This window comes from Stegostoma tigrinum, chromosome 1 (genome assembly GCF_030684315.1).
Source record: "Stegostoma tigrinum isolate sSteTig4 chromosome 1, sSteTig4.hap1, whole genome shotgun sequence".
Taxonomy (NCBI): Eukaryota; Metazoa; Chordata; class Chondrichthyes; order Orectolobiformes; family Stegostomatidae; genus Stegostoma; species Stegostoma tigrinum.
The window spans coordinates 69,956,596-69,974,923 of record NC_081354.1 but is presented as its reverse complement, the minus strand read 5'-3'; the positions used below and the strand labels follow the sequence as shown (position 1 = coordinate 69,974,923).

Sequence of the window (18,328 nt, the reverse complement as noted above, 5' to 3'; positions counted from 1 at the left end):
GGAAGGATTTAGAGAGATATGGTCCAAATGCTGGTAAATGGGACTAGATTTATTTAGGATACATAAAGGGCCTGTTTCCATGCTGTATATCTCTATGATTCTATTGAGCAGACAGATTAATTCTGAGTTTATTCCTTTTATTCCAAAATAGTGCCACATAACATAAAGCACAGAATCAAGGTGAAACAGGACTTTGTCTCCACAAGGACTGTGCGATGATAATTCTTACCATTGCTGTCATAGACAGATTCATCTGAGAAAGGTAAAATGGTAAAGATGAGGCCAAATAGACTTATCCCTATATTCTTTCTCACCATTTCTCGGGTTGTATCTCGCAGTTTGTCCTTCAGAACTCAGCCAAATCAGTCAGCTCTGGTGCTACTGAGCTATTCTTGCTGGCGATCAAAGTATTCCCGAGCACAGAATATATTCTATGCCCTTAATACCCTCGTTACGCATTCCAGGAAGTGTTTAACATGGTGGTCATGAAGGATGTTTTTAAATTAATTTTATATTTAGAGATTCTCATCAGCCTCACCTACTGAGCACTGTTGTAAGCCTCAAACTTATATCCTACAGCTTACAGACATTGCCATTTCTTCAGCCATGGCAGTCAAACGAGGCTGCAAAACCTTGTTTCAGATCAACCTGTTGGACTATCGTGTGGTGTCATGTGATTTCTGACTTTGACCACCCCAGTCCAACACCGGCACCTGCATATCATGATTCACTGGTGTATTGATAGAAATCAATCTCTGCTATTCCCAGAATCATGACAGATGTGAAAAGATTATGTCAAAGTGTCTGAAATCTCCAATATTCTTGACTGATGATTCAGGTTAAAAGAAAATGACCAACAGGTTTTGGTACTTAACAAGGAAATTCTGAACACGTTGTCTTTATCCAATGGCGGTCAGGAAACATAAATTGCTGAGGCATAACGCTTTATTCTTTAAAACCCACCCTTCTTAAGTTCCTCCTTCACAAACAAACCTACCCATATATTAAGGTTAGAAAAGGAAAACCAATTCAGGAAAACAATTCAATAGCACCATTCTGGAGTAGAGGAGCTAGTAAGTTGTTTTCTTACGATTACTTCTTTTAGTTCTTTGTCAATGATTTGTTTGCACACCAAAGGGCTCATTCATTCACTCATTGAGAATTTGTATTTTGGCATGATGGGAACTGCAGATGCTGCAGAATCCGAGATGGCGGGGTGTGGAACTGGATGAGCACGGCGGGCTGGTCGGCGTCTCAGGGGCGCAGAGGCTGACGTTTTGGGCCTACATCCTTCATCAGATAAGTGGGAGGGGGAGAGGCCTCTTTCAGGGATGCCTAACCTGAAGAAGTTACCCTCCTCCTTCGGGACAAACCTCAAGGGATCTCTCTCCCACTGCAACTCTCTTGTTATCTCTTCGGCCTTGAAACTGCTTGACCATGTCCTGAAGCAAACCAGATACTACAGCCACATCACCTTCCTCAGCACCTGTCTACGGAACCAGATTATCTCCAATGGACTACAGTTCTCACCAAGCCTTCCCAATTTGGCCCCAACCGTGACCATATCTGCATCCAGAACGTTGAGCACCTTTACTGGCTCCATCCCCGTTGCCTCTTTAACTTGTCTGTCTCCTCTCCACCTATCTTCTCCTCTATCCATCATCGATCTGCCCTCCCCCTCCCTATTCATTTCAGAACCCTCTCCCCCTTCTCCTTTTCTGATGAAGGGTCTCGGCCCGAAACGTCAGCTTTTGTGCTCCTGAGATGCTGCTTGGCCTGCTGTGTTCATCCAGCTTCACACTTTTGTTATCTTGGATTCTCCAGCATCTGCAGTTCCCATTATCTCTGATATCACATCATACTCGTTGACACACTGCCCTCTCTTGGAAGGACAAGGTAGTGCATAACCCCAGGCAAACACTTAAAGCATGCAGGACAGACAGGTGACATGGCCTCACTCTGAAGGGTGAGAAAGTGCTTGCTCTCATTGAAATGACCAGTGCGAGCTCATCACCAGAGCTGGGGATTACTAGGGATGCAGATATCTTCACACCCAATCTACCTTTTCACATTCTTTTACTCTTTCATCCCAAATCTCTTCTGATTTATAAGCTGCCGGTGGTCTAAGTGAATATCCCTTAATTTCTTTCCCAAACATCTAAACATCTTGCGCCATCCATCTGCAGCAGCCGTCAGAGTAAAGCTTATAATGTCTCGCTGTGAGACCACCCAAGACAATGCAATCTTTTTATTCTGGATGTGAGGTTCCCTGCACAAACCATTTCCGTCCTTGCCCCACAAATCTATTGCTGGCATTGGCATCTCACAGAATGTATTCTGTGGCTCGTTTTGTGGCACAGATGCCTGTGGCACTCCATTCGAGACATTGGGGGGCCAATGGGGCATGGCGCAGTCCCACAGAATACCTACCACATTGAAACAGGCTGCTAACCAAGTAGGCTTCAAATAAATTGAAGGGAATAAGTAGACTGGAGCAAAGTCGAACATCAATTCAAAAAAACTCTTGGAGTAGAAATTAAGTTGACTTCTTGGAATTCACATGGTTTCACCAGCCCAGGCTGCTGTTTGAATGAAATCGAAATCTGGAAATTGCTTAACTACTGTATGAAAGGAGATCACCTCAGTTACAGGCCTCAACATGTTACAAATTATAAACTGCACCATGAAGCAGGCTGCAGGCACCCAGAAAGCTTTTATTTCATCACTGACTGTCACGTGAGTAGTAACTGTGCTGAATTTTAGTTGAATCAAAAAAGATAATATTTCCAAATGTTTTTAGTCATGGCAGGTCAATCTGTGCTGGCATTACATGGCTGGGTAGAAAAACAGTCTGTAGGACTCAGGTCTTGCTGAAAGTTTTGGTGCTGGCCTTTCCCTAGAGATCCTATCAATGGGATTGTAGAATATAGAGACTGGGTCAGCAGGTAAAGCTTTGACAAACTGGTTAATGGTGAAGTCAGTTGGAAAATTTAATGAGATCAGGAGCAATGAGATTCCCAATGTCGGAACACAAAGTACCATTCCTCAACTTTGAAATGGGGAGACGAGTATCTCACTAGTGAGCAGTGAGGGGCCTATTTCCATGGATTTAAATACCATGAAAACTTAGGATGGCCTCTTTGAAAATGTGTTTTATTTTTCTTTAAGTTCTGGACAGATAGAGCAATTCCCGACATATCACAGTCAAAGTGGGTCACTGCTTGCTACTCATTTCTCCGCACCACCATCTTGGACAGCATTACCCCCCATCCCAGGGTATACATCATTGGCCGCAGCTTCCATCCAAGAAGAGTGGCATCGGTCATGTACAAGCCTCACATGTCAAATCTCCGTCTCACTTACAATGCCGTTCTGCCATTCAAGGCTGCACTTTGGGGCAGACTGGCACCTTGATTACAATGTTGCTGCCACGGTACGTTGTGTGGAGGGACAGGCATCCAACATTTGGATTCGACCAGGGTGCACCTCGGGCACCTGGTTTGCAATAGGACCACTAACTCACTTTGCACCTATTGTTCCTCACTTCAAATTGCCTTGGCTTTGGTACTTTGTCCACATGTTCAGCACTTAAAGGATTATGGTATTTCTGCCTTTTTCTTGCTGTTTAATGCAGGCACAAAGACAGACAGCCTGTCATATTTATGAGCAATGATCAGTCAATGGTGTGGATATGTTGCTGTGTCAACGTTACATCTATACCATGTACCAGCAGCTTACAGAACAAGCATGCTGCAATTACTTCAACCAAATGGTCATGTCTTAATGTTGAACTGAAATTGTCCTTGGTCAAATCACAGGAGAGAGTTGGCAGCGGGGTCTCAGCTCAGCAAATCAAGGGCAGTGATGGATATCAGCTCAGGGGGCATGCACATGGTCTGTTGCCCACTTGGAAATCAAGGTCAGAGAGTATGCCACTATGCAGTCTGAGGATTGGGCATGCTCAGTCACGCAGGTCCGTGTAACCAGTCATGGTAAGTTAGTTCAGGAGGTCAGTCTGGGGTCAATTCACACACCAGTTGGGCTATCTATGGAAGTTGGTCTGGGGAGATTGGGCATGGTTACTCCTGGCGTTCAGCTCAATGAAAGTCATGCACTGACACTGGGGCCACTGCAGTGAATTTGCAGGGAATTTGGGAAAGTTCATTCTGGAAATTGGAAGTAGCATATTGGGATACAGATGGGGCATTAATTATGAAGGTAGAAACTCAACATATAGGAGGACGCATATTACTGCAGGTCATCGATGGTCAAAACCACCCTGGCTTCAGTGAGGATAGTACAACAAGTGGCTTGTATTTCTAAACTGGAGAACTGGGCCTCAGGGAGGTTGACATTGGGAGTTGAATTCAAAACATTGTGTGTGATTTTGTGGAAGCTCAGGCACTGATTTGGGTTTGATAGGGTTCACAAAGAAGTAAGAAACATGGGTGTTTAGGAGACCCATGGGTTGCTAGGCTGAGACAGTGTCATAAATGATCTAAGTTGCCTTCTATACTCATATAACTTGTAAATGCACAATAGAAAATGACTGAAATCCACACCCACAGTGGGCACAACAAGGATTTTCTTCTTCAGCACAAATAGAAATTGCTGGAAAGACTCAGCACATCTGGCAGCACCTGTGGAGCGAAAGCGGAGGTAATGTTTCGGGCCCAGTGACTATTCTTCAGAATGGCATGAAGGCACAGAAAGGCCAGGACAGCAGCAACATCCAGCAGATACTGAGCCACTGGCGCCAGAAGAGTTTGCAACTGAAGGTGCTGTCAGGATGCAGAGGCAATGCAGGAGGCACAGAGTCTATTCTCCCCGATTTCTCACAGATTAGTGAAGCTCAGTGCCACCACTGACTGAGGATTTCCTGGACAGCATCACTGAAAGGTGACAACTACTGAGTGAGATCTGTGACCTGAAGGCTATCCTATCCCAGTGTTGTCAAGGTGAGAGCTTGGTTAGACTTTTCCAATGAGCTGTTTCCAGGGATCCATGTGCAGCTGTGAGGGATCTCATAGCTTTTGACCCAGAAGAATATCAAGGTTGTTTGCAATTTGTGCCAGATCACAGCATTCATCTTGTCTCTCTGTGACAAGGTCAGTACTGCAGCCTGGGCAGGAGGCTTTGCCACCATGGCTAGTGTATCCCTCCCATCCATCCCCACCAGACTCACTCATGTATTATCCCTCACACACACCTCTCCACACAGACACACACACACACCCCTCTCCACAGACAGACAGACACACACACACACACACACACACACACACACACACACATTTATACATACATACACACACACATGCACACACATTCTCTCTCTCTCTCACAAACACACGCTCACGCACACGCACATGCACACACATTCACACACACACATGCACGTACACACAATGACTACGTACATAAAAATGTACTGCAAACATAGATGCAGCTTTGGGAACAAATAAAAACTAAATCAGTCTCTAATCTGCGCTTCTTGGTCTCCCATGTAATCAGACTTATGGGTTTTGAATGGGTTCAATGTTGTGCATTGAATAGGATAAGCTGTGATGTAAAAAGTTTATTGTAGGTTTTAACATTGTTTACTTAGAGTGTAGTTTTTCAAAGGATAGTTCTCAGGTGAACTTTAATTTTGAACAGGTTGAGAAGGAGACACTCTCTCTATTGTGATGCCACATTTTCAGAGTATTGTTGCTTGGTGACTTGCATCGAGTTTGTGATCTGTCTCTCTTTCCGATGACAACCGGTGACTGACTGCAAACAGCTTTTAGCTGATTTTAGAAAGTAGACAAAAAATGTGTTTGCCTCACCATGTAGTTCCATGTGCTGCTGCCACATGGGGGACCTTCTTGCTTTGTGATCATAATCACCGTGACCCCATTATTGATCTCGCTGGCGGCAACTCTGGCTCAGTTTCCAGCCTTCAATCTAGTAAACTGCATTCGATTAGCAACATGGCCCACCCCACAGCTCACCGGCTGAATTTATGATACAGGTCTCTTTGTGTGGCTGTCCAAAGTCCAAATCTACCCATGTTCTCATGATATAGGTCTGCTCAACTCTGACCAGCCTGATAATGTTAAATTGGAATACTAAATCTTTCATTTTCTTTTATACACTACTGCAGACTTTGAAAATGCCTTGAAGATGAAAACCTGTTATTTCTAATATCTAAAGATATAGTTGCTGTTTGGAATTGACCTCAAGCTTTTAAATGAGACGGATCATTCTCCTTTTCAACTCCCTACTTGATCAAAACAGATGTTAAATTTTGAAAATATCTAGGATTGCCAATTCAGTAGGTGCTTCACTGTACACAGTTTGTAAACATTAAGGCAGTCAGGAATTTGTGAATTCAACAAGTAATGCTTGCTAAAACCTTTTCAGGTAAAAATAGATACAAAATTTTAAAAATGTACAGATAAATCTCATTTCCTACTCACACAATGTACACAATCAATCCTCAAGCACTCATAAGAAAAAGGCTGTTTGCAGGGTGCTGGAGTTGAAGTTGGTGAGGTCAGGTACAGGTTAAAATAAAGGATGATCTGTAAAGATTCACTAATTTTATCCACTGGTGTAGTTTTGCAGCTGAGGTTGTTGCATTAAAGATCCCCCAACAGTTCCTATTGCTTTTATTTCAGACCTTCAGGGTCTGCAATATTTTGCTTTCATAAAATTTAGAGGGAGCGGGTCAGGAGAGTGGCGGGTGCTTATTTGGCCACTTCCTGCACTGTAACAATCTTGTGATGCTGCAAACAGATATATTAACATGGGCCGGCTTCAGTTCAGTGATTATTGCTACATTTAACTGCAGAGAAAATCAGTATCCTGCTATTGAATATCAAAGATCCCTCAACTAATGGAATCTCTTTCCTTACAGACAAGACGCTGTGACTGCAGTCTAATGTGGCCAGTCACGAGTGCAAGTTAATGTGTACTAGAGGTAACGTAGGTGATGTTATGAGCATGAGTAAGAAGGAAGACCTAATCATGGACTCCATTGGACTAAGGATAACATGGGTGGGGGCCAGGGGTGGCCAGAAGACAGAGCAATCTAGACAGTTCTCCATGTCCTTAACTCAAGGTACAATCCTCAGTTAAGATAATTAAGCTGCTTTTTATGTCTCCACTATTCATCCACTGGTTCCTGCAGTCCTCTTACTGTTGTTTAGCTCAAGCAGACATTGTGATTTCATTTGATTTATTATTATTGCATGTACTGAGATACAGTGAAAAGTATTGTATTGTGCGCTAACAGGCAAATCATACTTCACATAAATACATCAGGGTAATAGAACAGAATGCAGAATATAGTGTAACAATTACAGAGAAAGTGCAAAGAAAGATCAACTCTAATATATGAGAGGTCCGTTCATAAGTCTGAAAACTGTTAGAAAGAAGCTGTTCTTAAATCTGTGCTGGAGAATACAGCAAGACTGTCTCAGCAGCACCAGAACTGACTGAGTTGGCTGAGTTCTGAAGAATTAACTGTGAGATTCAATCTGAGAAATGGTATGAAAGACTATAGGGATAAATCTATTTTAAACTTTTGTACCTTCAGCCTGATGGAAGAGGGTGGAAGAGAGTATAACTGGGCTGGAGTCTTTGATTAGGTTGGCTGCTTTCTTACAGCGCGAAGTATGGACAGAGTCAAAGAATGAGTTATAATGGAAGTTACAATAAATCCCTTCAAAACAGAGCTTTTGTTCCTTCACTTGTCCCATTGTTGTCCAATTTGTCTCGTACCATCATCCCTTTTGCCATCACATCTCTCCTTCATTGTGTGCCATAAGGACAGGAGTAGTTCAACAAAGTAGCTTGCCAGCACATTCACATGTGCATAAAGGAGAGGGGGATAAGTGGCGGCTTTGCAGCGGTGTACAAATTTAATGAAATAATTTATTAATAATCAATCAAATTAATGAAAAATTGACATACATAATGTTAATTCAAACAAAACCAACACATCTTAGAACATAGAAACAAGAGGAGGCTGGTCACTCTGTTGGGACTGTTATAGACCTCCAAGTAGCCAGCAGGTACAAGAGGAGCAGATGTGTGGAGGGATTGCAGATACCTGTAGCAATTACATAGTAGTACAGGTTAGAGATTTTAATTTCCCCTGTATTGACTGGGCCACCCAGGGTGTAAAAGGCCTGGAAGGGATGGAATTTGGAAAATATGTCCAAGAAAGTTTCCCCAATCAATATGTAAAGGGCCCTGTTCAAGAGGGTTCAACACTGGATCACCTCTCGGGAATCGAGGTCAGGAAACTGACTGAAGTATCAGTCGGGGAGCACACCGGGTGCAGCGACCATAACTGTCTAGCTTTACTAAGAGTAAAAGGGTGGCTAGGAAGAGAATAGGTCCCCTTCAAGATCGGCATGGCCATCTGTGGGTGGAGCAAAAGGAAATTGGGGGGATTTTTAATGAATATTTCTCCTCAGTGTTCATTGAGGAAAGAATCATGGATGCTAAGGAAATGAGGGAAGCAAGTGGGAATGTTTTGGACTGCATACACATTACCAGAGAGGAGGTGTTTGCTGCCTTAGTTCACAGTAAGGCGGATAAATCTCCTGGGCCTGATCAAGTCCATCCTCGGATGCCATGGGAGGCTAGGGAAGAAATTGCAGAGACCCTTGCAGAGATTTTTGCTTCATCTTTAGCCACTGGTCAAGTTTCAGATGACCAGAAGGTAGCTAATGTTGTTCCATTGTTTAAGAAAGGTAGCAAAGACAAGGCAAGGAATTACAGGCCAGTGAATCTATCATCAGTGGTAGGCAAGTTATTGGAGAGGAGACTGAGGGAGAGGATAAACCAACACTTGGAAAGTGAAGATCTGATTAGGGATGGTCAACATGGATTTGTGCATGGGAAGTCATGTCTGACAAATCTTTTAGAGTTTTTGGAAGAGGTAACCGAGGGATAGATGAGGGTAGGTCAGTGGATGTTGTCACTATGGACCTGAGTAAGGCCTTTGACAAGGCCCTGCACGGCAGGCTAGGAATGAAGTCTAGGTTACATAGATCTAGGGAGAGCTAGCTAATTGGATTCAAAATTAGCTCAAAGGTAGGAAGCAAATGGTGATGGTTGAAGGCTGTTTCTTGGACTGGACCCCTGTAGCTAGTGGTGTGCCATGGAAGTTGGTGCTGAGGTCGTTATTATTTGTTATTTACATAATTGAACTGGATGTGAATGTACAAGGCATGATTAATAGGTTTGCGGATGGTAGTAAATTAGTAAGTAACATTGATAGCAAGGAAAGTTATCAAAAATTACAGAGAGATCTTGATCACTTGGGGAAATAGGCTGAGGGATGGCAAATGCAATTCAATACAGGTAAGTGTGAGGTGTTGCACTTTGGGAAGTCAAACCAAGATAGGACTTATACAGTAAATGGTAAGCCCCAGAACTGAACAGAGGGACCAAGGAATACAAGTACTTAGTGTGCTGAATGTGGTGTCACAGGTAGACAGGGTGGTGAAGATGACATTTAGCATGCTGGCCTTCACTGGTCGAGGCTTTGAGTAGATGAGTTGGGATGCTATGTTACAGTTGTAGAAGTAATTGGTGAGGCCACACTTGGAGTATTGTGTACAGTTTTGGTCACCCTGTTATAGGAAAGACATAGTTAAACTGGAAAGTGTGCAAAGAAGATTTATGAGGATGTTGCCAGGATTGGCAGGCCTGAGTCATAGGGAGAAATTGGTCAGGATAGGACTTTTCTTCCTTGGAACATAGAAGAATGAGGGGTAAATTTATTGAGGTGTACAAAATCACGAGGGGCATAGATAGGATGTATATATAATCTGTTTCCCAGAGATGGGGAATTGAAAACTAGAGGGCAAAGGTTTAAGGTGAGAGGGCAAAGATTTAAGAAGGACCTGAGGGGCAACTTCTTCACACAGAGAGTGGTGCATATATGGAATGGGCTGCCAGAGGAAGTGGTTGAGGCAGGTACAATAGCAACATTTAAAAAACATTTGAATAGGTACATGGATGGGAATGGTTTACAGGGATAATGAAACAAATGCGGGTCATTGGAACTAGCTGAGTGGGCACGACAATCGACATGGACCAGTTTGAGCTGTAGGGCCGGTTTCCATGTTGTGTTGCTCTATGGCTCTGACTCTATGACATCTGTTTTACTCTTATTCCTCCCCAAGTTCACAAGTCTGCCAATATTTCCTTTCCACCCTCACAGGAATTATTTTCCCATATGAAAGGAGTATGTTAACCAATTGCTTTCAGTTGTACTGTATCTTGAAATAATGCCAGACCATATTCAGTATAATCGCACATCTCGTATTTAATGAAAAGAAAACCTCCACCATGGCACAAAATTTCACAACAGCAGCCTGTTTTCTTCGGCTCTGTGTAAATAGTTACAGTATAAGAAGGTTGAATAATGAAATACGCCACAGAGAATCAATGCAGGGGAACTGCTCAAACATAGTGAATGGTGATATCAGAAGAATGCCCTTCAGGGGCATGGTACAGCAACTTCCCTGGTGTGCAATCAAGTGAATCACATTGTTGCTTCTTTTCTTAGTTATGTGGTCTGAAATCTGAAATAAAATTAAGTAGAGCGTTTTTTTTGCACAACTGCATGTATTTGCCCCGAGGAAGATGTGGCAAAACGTTAACACTGCCAAATAGCGCTTCAAATGTTAAGATAGAACCAATGATAAAAGGTTTACAAATTATGCACTTGGGCTGTTTACAATGCAGAGCAGAACTTCATAGAGCTGACTGTGACGGAAGGAAGCATGAAAAGGAGTGAAAGTTCCCGTTTTGATCACTGGGATACATTGAATTGGCCGACATCAGCTGGCTGCTGAAGGTATGTCAACCGTGGGTGCTGGAGCATGGAATCACCCAGCATTCCTGCACCAGGTTACTGACAAGTGACACCCCCAGCTCCTCCCCGATTTACCACAAATGGGTGAGGCTGAGAACGGTGTAGGAATCAATCCCTCTGCCACTGTGGATGAAGAGCTCGTTAGCATCCACTTTCACAGCTCACATGCAAATACCAGATTTAGGGACAAAGTAACAGAATGCATCAAGAGCCTGCAGGAGTGGCAGCAGACTGGTGTTAAAGCCTTGGCCAAAGAGCCGAGGACACACATGAGAAAAGCACTCCACTCGAGCAGATTTATTCATAGATAACAAATGCAAGTTTACAAGCACTAACCTTTCCTGGATTTAATGATTATCTTCACCCACTTGGCATCAGGGCTCACACAAACGTGCTGCCCATTTTTCTTGGTGACGCTGTGAGGAAAAGATAAAACTTCAAAATCCAACTCACAGAAATTGGATATTATCCATGGAAGGTAAGAATCAGTCATCAAAACACAATCCTTCAAATCTGCTACATGAAGAAATTGCAATTGATCCAACTTATTTACAAAGAAATTACACCATCTCAATAGAAATGGAAAAAATAGGAAAAATGAAAGGTGATATTCGGACCTAATTACTCACATTATCTCCCATTTATGACAATGTGATCCTTTAGGAATATATCGCAAAGTCTTGATAGTCCTCGGATTGATAAAATTGGTGCTGGTCTTGGGGCACAGACACCGTCCTCCAGTACCTGGAATCGCGAGAGCGTACTTGTGAATGAAATCAATTGAACTTCAATATTGATTTTGATTGTACTTGACAGAATCTTGACATTTTCTTCAAGCACTGAATTCAGTTTTAAAACAAGCATCACATGACAAAAACATGTACCAACGGTGATTGTTTAATAGTTTAATGAACAATCAAGCAGTACACCAAGATATATTTGACAAGTGATTATCTTATAAACATAATAATGTTATAAATTATTACATTGCAGGCAAAACTAAAACTCAAGATAGACATGTTGACATACCTTGTACAGCAATAGCACACAGGAGCAGGATGTTAATCATTGCAATAGTAGCTCTGTTCATCTTTAACTTTGATTCTGAATAGACTTCTGCTGAAGACCCTCTGTCTGCTTCAGCATTACTGTCTCTGTCGAATGAAGTTCTGCTGTAAACAGGTCTAATAATCTCCTGTAGATAGAGATCTTTTATTTTTGTGTTGCGTAATCTTGACCAGTGAAATCTGTCTAAATGCCATAGAAGGGAGGTTCATTACTCATAAGTCAACACTATTTTCATTTTGCAGCCTACATGATATTCGTCACTGTTGCACAATTCACAGCAGTAACAGGTAGGGCAGGTCAGGTGAATTAATTCAATCTAGATTTAAACAAGTTAATTGCAGTTTTCAGAAATTGTCACCTTTGCCAAAATGCAAAAAAAGCTATGGGCAGAGACAATGTCAAATCAATGGAACTACGTTTTAAAATTTATAGGGAATATTTCCGTCTTTCATTGGCTTCACCTTATGATGTGATTCTTAGTTCTGAATATTTAGCTTTGGAAAGTCGTGAAATGGTGTAAACGTCATTCTAATTTAGAGATGCCAGGTGTAACTAAATTTTAGTTTGACGATGATCTGAAATGGAATATTTGTTCCAGTGCAAATGTTTAAATAATTTGCAGTCAGAAATTATGTTGATTGTTTGTTGTTCGAACTACATTATTAACGCAAAATTAGGATGCTTCAAACATTTGCAGCAATCACATCACAAGTAAAGTGAGAGTACATTTTAGAAATTCCTCCTCTAAATGAATCATTTCCCTTATTTTCATTTTGGTATGTGTGAACATCTTGTGCCCCAAGATAATTTAATCCAGCTCTATCCATCTGCAGCAGCCCTCCGAGTAAAGCTTCTAGTGTCTCGCTGTCAGACCACTGGATGTGAGGTTCCCGGCACAAACCATTTCCGTCCTTGCCCCACAAATCCATTGCTGGCATTGGCATCTCACAGAATGTATTCTGTGGCTTGTTTTGTGGTACAGATGCCTGTAGCACTCCATTCGAGGCACCAGCTTTCAGCATGTGCCGGAAGGCAATGGGACATGGCTCAGTCCCATAGAACTCTTGCAACATTGAAACAGACTGCCGACATTGCAGCTTCAAATAAATTGAAGGGAATAAGCAGACTGGAGCAAAGTCAAACGTTGACTTAAAGAAACATTGGGAGTAGAAAATAAGATGATTTCCTGGAATTAACGTGATTTGTGCAGACCACACCTCTGTTTGAATGAAGTCCAAATCTGGAAATTGCACAACCATTGTACAAATTGCCAGGAAAAGGACTAACCACAGTTACAGGCCTCAACACGTTACAAATCATAAACAGCAGTAAAGTGATCCTAGATGTCAGAACACAAAGTCCCATTCATCGACCTAGTTTGAAATGGGGAGTGAAACATCTCATGGGGGGAGCGGTGAGAGACCTATTTCCATGCATTTAAATACCATGAATACCTAATATCGCCTCATTGCAATGTCATTCTATTGAGATACTTGGCTTGGATATCAGTTCAGGGGCTTCCACATTGTCAGTTGGCCAATGGATAATCAATGTCAAAGAGTGTGTAACTCTATAGTCTGAGGAGTGGATCATGTCAGTTGCGCAGGTCCAGTGTAACCAGTCTGGGGAGTCATGGTAAGTCAGTTCAGGAGATCAGTCTGGGGCATGTTCACCCTTCAGTTGGGATATCAATGAAGGTTGGTCCAGGGATGGGTATAGTTACTAAGAGCAGTCAGCTCAATGAAAGTCATTGGGCCACTGTTGTGACAAGGAAGTTGGGAAAATTAATTCCAGAAATTGGAAGCATCTTGTTGAGATGTAAAACGGACAATAAATAGGAAGTAGGATACAAAATCTAGAAGGAGGGGGAGATAATGATGCATTGGAACAAAAATGTCTTTATAGAGTCCTGGAGTCTGAATTGCAAAGTAAGATGCAGATTAAAAAGAAAGTCTGCGAGGTGCACTAATTTATCCACTGGTGCTATTTTGCAGCTGAAGTCGCTTTGAAGTTACTTCAACACTTTCTGTTTTTACTTCAGATATCCAGGATCTGCAATGTTTTCCTTCCATAACACATAAGGGGAGAGGTCAGAATACTGGCACTAAGTGAGATGTTCCTTTGGACAGCTGGCATAGTCATGATGTTCCACATGGCTTCTTTCTGTACTTTGACAATTTTTGTGATGGGTTGACACAGTCGCACAGTGGTTAGCGCTGCTACCTCACAGCACCCAGAACCTAGCTTTGATTCCACCCTTGGGTGACTGTCTGTGTGGAGTTTGCGCATTCTGCCTATGTCTGCATGGGTTTCCTCCAGGTGCTCTGGTTTCCTCCCACAGTGCAAAGACGTGCAGGTTAGGTGGATTGGCCATGCTAAATTGTCCGTGGTGTTCAGGGATGTGTAGTTAAGGTGGGTTATAAGGGATGGGTCTGGACGAGATGCTCTTTGAAGAGTTGGTGTGGACTTGTCAGGCTGAAAGGCCTGTTTCCACACTGTATGGATTCTATGAAAGATATATTAACTTTAACCATCTTCAGTTAATTGATTATTGCTACATTTAATTGGGGAGAACATTAATATCCCACTATCGAATATCAAAGGTCACTCAACAAATGGAACTTCTTTCCCCAACAGACAAAACATTGTGACTGCAGACGCTGGTGAAAGTCTGTGTTGGAGGAAGTAGTAGCAAGGAGATACTAAGAACATGATTAAGAAGGAAGACAAGAATTCATGGTCTCCATGGGATTAAGGATGGTTTGGGTGCTGGATGGAGAGGCCAGAGACAATCTGGAGAATTCTCCATGTCCTTGTCACAAGATACAATCCTCAGATAAGATGATTAAACTGCTTACTATGTCTGCACTGGTCATCCCATTCACTCCTGCAGTGATCTGACTATTGTTTGGCTCAGGCAGACTTGCTGTTACTTGTAAATTCACATTGAATGCAGGATGCACTCCTGAACAGTCATATTGAGATCAGTTACAATGGAAGGAACATGTGCCCAATTTTCCCACCATGTACTCTGATAAATTTACACTTTAACACTCTACTTATTCAGTTCACAGCATTGCCTGTCTGGTGCAGTAAGTCCGTGGCTACCCATGATACATCCCATTGAGATTTGGCTGACTTGTAATCTTAACTGTTTCTTAGTGCTAAACCCTTCCTGTTTTTGCTTTTTCCAACAGGGCCTCTGAACAGGGGGTTATTTTCGGCCAGGCCACTAAATATTTCTACTCAAGAGATGCACAATTGTTTAGCTGAAGATTCAGAAATAGTGACGAGGCATTCTTCATGAAAACTTGTTTATTTTAGTCATGCAAAAATGCTTAAGGATAAAGGTACAAAAAACTCAAACAATTCATACAAACACAGTTCACATATACAACACAATTTTTTCATAAAATCTTGTGAGACGTGTAGTCAACACAATTCCGTGCTGAAAATTTCTCAGTACAAAAAGAGATGAGTTTTATATAAACATGTCATTACTTCCTGTTAATATTATGTGAAAAGCAGCAATAAGCATTTCACTTACTTTTTACAGACTTCAGCTTTGGGTATATGCTGAAGTTTGATATTATCAACAAAGTCTCAAGGTTCATTTAAAATGGCAGTGATTGGTAAACTCTACAGTAAAATCATGGCTACTTTAATGTCAACCAATTGATCTTGAATTTTGACATAAAAGGTTTCATTTAAACTGGAACTAATGTATGTTTAGTCAACAATTCAAAGTCTTTTCCTACGGTTTGCCATTAATATGTCATATAGGAAAGTCGCATCAGCCATGATTGAATGGCGGAGCAGCCTTGATGGGCTGAATGGCCTAACTTCTGCTCCTATGTCTTATGGTCTAGGATAAACATACTTTCAACAGCAAAAGAAAGATTAGCTTAAATTTGGACTGTAACTAAGTTTGAACCAGTGTCACATGACAATACTTCTATATTCCCACCCTAAACACTATGCCCACATTCTCCTGTATTGTTCCAATATAGCTCAGCATTGGCTCAAGAAAAATTACCTCAGTTTTATGACAGGTCACATAAAAGCCTTCATAATCAACACCACGGTAAACAGTTGCCTCAAAGCCTGTCCCTCCACTTTCTCGTTGGACAGTGCCAATTTTTTCGCAATTCTGCATTTCCTCATTTACACAGGAACTGTTCAACAAAGTAGCTTGTCAGCACATTCAAATGTGAGTAAAGGAATGGGGGATAAATTGTGACATTGGCAGTGATGTACAAAATTGAGTGAAATCATTTTTTAATAGTCAATAGCTCAAATTACTGAAAAAATGGTATCAATTATCTTAATTTAAACAATAGCGTTTGCAAAATGACAAATCTGTTTTATTTTGATCCTTTCCCAAAGTTCATAAGTCTATTAATATTTCCTCATCTACTTGCACCTTTTGATGATTGGAAATTATTTTCCAATATTGATGGAAAACCTTAACAAATTGCTTGCAGTTGCATGGTATTTGGTAACACTGCCAGACCATATTCAGTATAATGGTAAACATCACAGTCCGTGAAAGAAAACTTGGTGCAAAATTTCACAATAGCAGCTTGATTTCTCAGGCTGTATGTAAACAAACACAGTGTAAGAGAGTTAAACACTGAAATAAGTTTCAGAGAATCAATATGGGGAACTGCACAGCAACATATCAAACGGTGATATATCAAAGTGAATGTCCTACAGGGAGCTTCCCTCATTTCAACGTTAACTGTTTGGCAAATACCCCGATTGGGCAATCAAGTAAATCCCACTGCAGCTTCATTTCTTAGTTATGTGATCTGGACCCTGAAATAAAATTAGATAAAATATTATTTTTTTCCACAACTGTAGATATCTACATTGATAGTGAGAACATTGTCATCACCAAACATAAATATGGGGCATTATCAACTGAACTGCTCAACAACATTGCAAAGTGCTGTGATTTTGTTAATATTTCATTAATTTTACGGTATGATATTAATACATACAGGATCCAAGGATTTTTTTGACCAAATGTTAATATTGGGAAATATCACTTCATACATTAAGATAGAACATTTAAGAAAAGATTTAAGAATTATGCACTAGGGCTGTTTACAATGAAGAGCAGAACATCATGGAGCTGACCATGAAGGAAGGAAGCGTGAAAAGGAGTTAAAGTCCCTGCTTTGATCACTGGGATACCTTGAATTGGCTGACATCAGCTGGCTGTTGATAGTATGACAACTGTGGGTGCTGAAGCTTGGAATCACCCAGCATTCCTATACTGGATTATTAATCAGGGGCATGCTATTCGATTTACCACAAATGCATGATGGTGAGAACTGTGGAGGACTCACTCCTTAAAACACAGTGGTTGAATAACTTGTTAGCATTCATGATTACGCCTCATAGACAAATATTAGATTTGGGGAGAAAGTAACAGAATGCATCAAAAGCCTGCACGAATGGGCAGCAGGCTGGAGTTAAAGCCTTGGCTAAGGAGTTGAGGGCAAACATGTGAAAAGCACTTCACTCAAACACATTTATTCACAGATACCATGTGTATGTTTACAAGCACTAACCTTTCCTAGCTCGAATGATAATCTTCACCCACTCGGCATCAGGGCTCACACAAAATCTCTTCCCACTTTTTGTGGTGATGCTGTAAAGAGAAGAAAAACCTTTAAAATCCAATTCACAGAAATTGGATGTCTCCCTTGCCAGGTTATATTGAGTGACACAAACACATTGCTTCAAATCTGCTACATAAAGAATATTGATTAATCCCAAATGTTTGCAATGAAATTTCAGCACCTCAACAGAAATAGAAAATTGAGAAAGATCAAAGCTGATATTCTGACCCATTTACTCACATTATCTCTTGTGTCTCACAATGTGATCCTTTGGGAATGTATTGTAAATTCTTGATGATCCTCGGATCAATAAAGTTGGAGATGGTCCTTGGACACCGACACCGTCCTAGAATGCCTGGGATTGGAATACCTGTGAATGAAATAAATTGAACTTTAATTTCAATTTTGATTGCTTTTGATAGAGTATTGACAGCCCTTTAAGTGCTGAATTCAGTGTTAAAACATGCATCAGTTTATTAATAACATGTACCACAGGTGACTGTTTAATTACTTTATGAACAACCAGCCAGAACGCAGAGACATGTATAGCTGCTCAATAAATCAGCAGAAAGACTCCTTTCCATATTATACTGCAAGAACAATTAAAACCCAAGATGGAAATGTCAACATACCCTGTGCAGCAATAGAACACAAGAGCAGGATGACAGTCATTACAGCTGTTGCTCTGTTCATCTTTGACTTTGTTGCCAAATAGATCTTCTGTCTACTTCAGTGCCTCTCTCTCAGC

At 41.4% G+C, this 18,328-nt stretch overlaps 2 protein-coding genes across 2 annotated transcripts; both read right to left on the bottom strand.

The window, feature by feature from the left end:
• Nucleotides 1-10,312: 10,312 nt before the first annotated feature.
• LOC125456248 (interleukin-8-like) lies at nucleotides 10,313-16,071 on the bottom strand. Its single transcript, XM_059651279.1, has 5 exons — nucleotides 15,987-16,071; nucleotides 11,912-12,133; nucleotides 11,512-11,626; nucleotides 11,219-11,298; nucleotides 10,313-10,589 (listed from the first exon to the last, which is right to left on the bottom strand). Exons 2-5 carry the CDS (start codon nucleotides 11,970-11,972, stop codon nucleotides 10,570-10,572), a joined length of 276 nt encoding a protein of 91 aa, XP_059507262.1. The 5' UTR covers nucleotides 11,973-12,133; nucleotides 15,987-16,071; the 3' UTR covers nucleotides 10,313-10,569.
• A 582-nt stretch (nucleotides 16,072-16,653) lies between these two features.
• On the bottom strand, nucleotides 16,654-18,328 carry LOC132205977 (interleukin-8-like). The gene is made up of 4 exons (XM_048539203.2): nucleotides 18,213-18,328; nucleotides 17,821-17,950; nucleotides 17,530-17,609; nucleotides 16,654-16,768 (listed from the first exon to the last, which is right to left on the bottom strand). The coding sequence occupies exons 1-4, from the start codon at nucleotides 18,271-18,273 to the stop codon at nucleotides 16,749-16,751; spliced, it is 291 nt and encodes a 96-aa protein (XP_048395160.1). The 5' UTR covers nucleotides 18,274-18,328; the 3' UTR covers nucleotides 16,654-16,748.

Bases quoted from the DNA above. Each gene is read 5' to 3' on its own strand.
- LOC125456248 (XM_059651279.1), bottom strand. From the start codon at position 11,972: ATGAACAGAGCTACTATTGCAATGATTAACATCCTGCTCCTGTGTGCT. The intron at 11,299-11,511 runs GTGAGTAATTAG...TTTTCCTCACAG, and splicing joins TGTCATAAATGGGAGATAAT to CGTCACCAAGAAAAATGGGC. The intron at 10,590-11,218 runs GTTAGTGCTTGT...ATTTTATTTCAG, and splicing joins AATCATTAAATCCAGGAAAG to ATTTCAGACCACATAACTAA.
- LOC132205977 (XM_048539203.2), bottom strand. From the start codon at position 18,273: ATGAACAGAGCAACAGCTGTAATGACTGTCATCCTGCTCTTGTGTTCT. The intron at 17,610-17,820 runs GTGAGTAAATGG...TTCTCTTTACAG, and splicing joins TGTGAGACACAAGAGATAAT to CATCACCACAAAAAGTGGGA. The intron at 16,769-17,529 runs GTTAGTGCTTGT...ATTTTATTTCAG, and splicing joins TATCATTCGAGCTAGGAAAG to GGTCCAGATCACATAACTAA.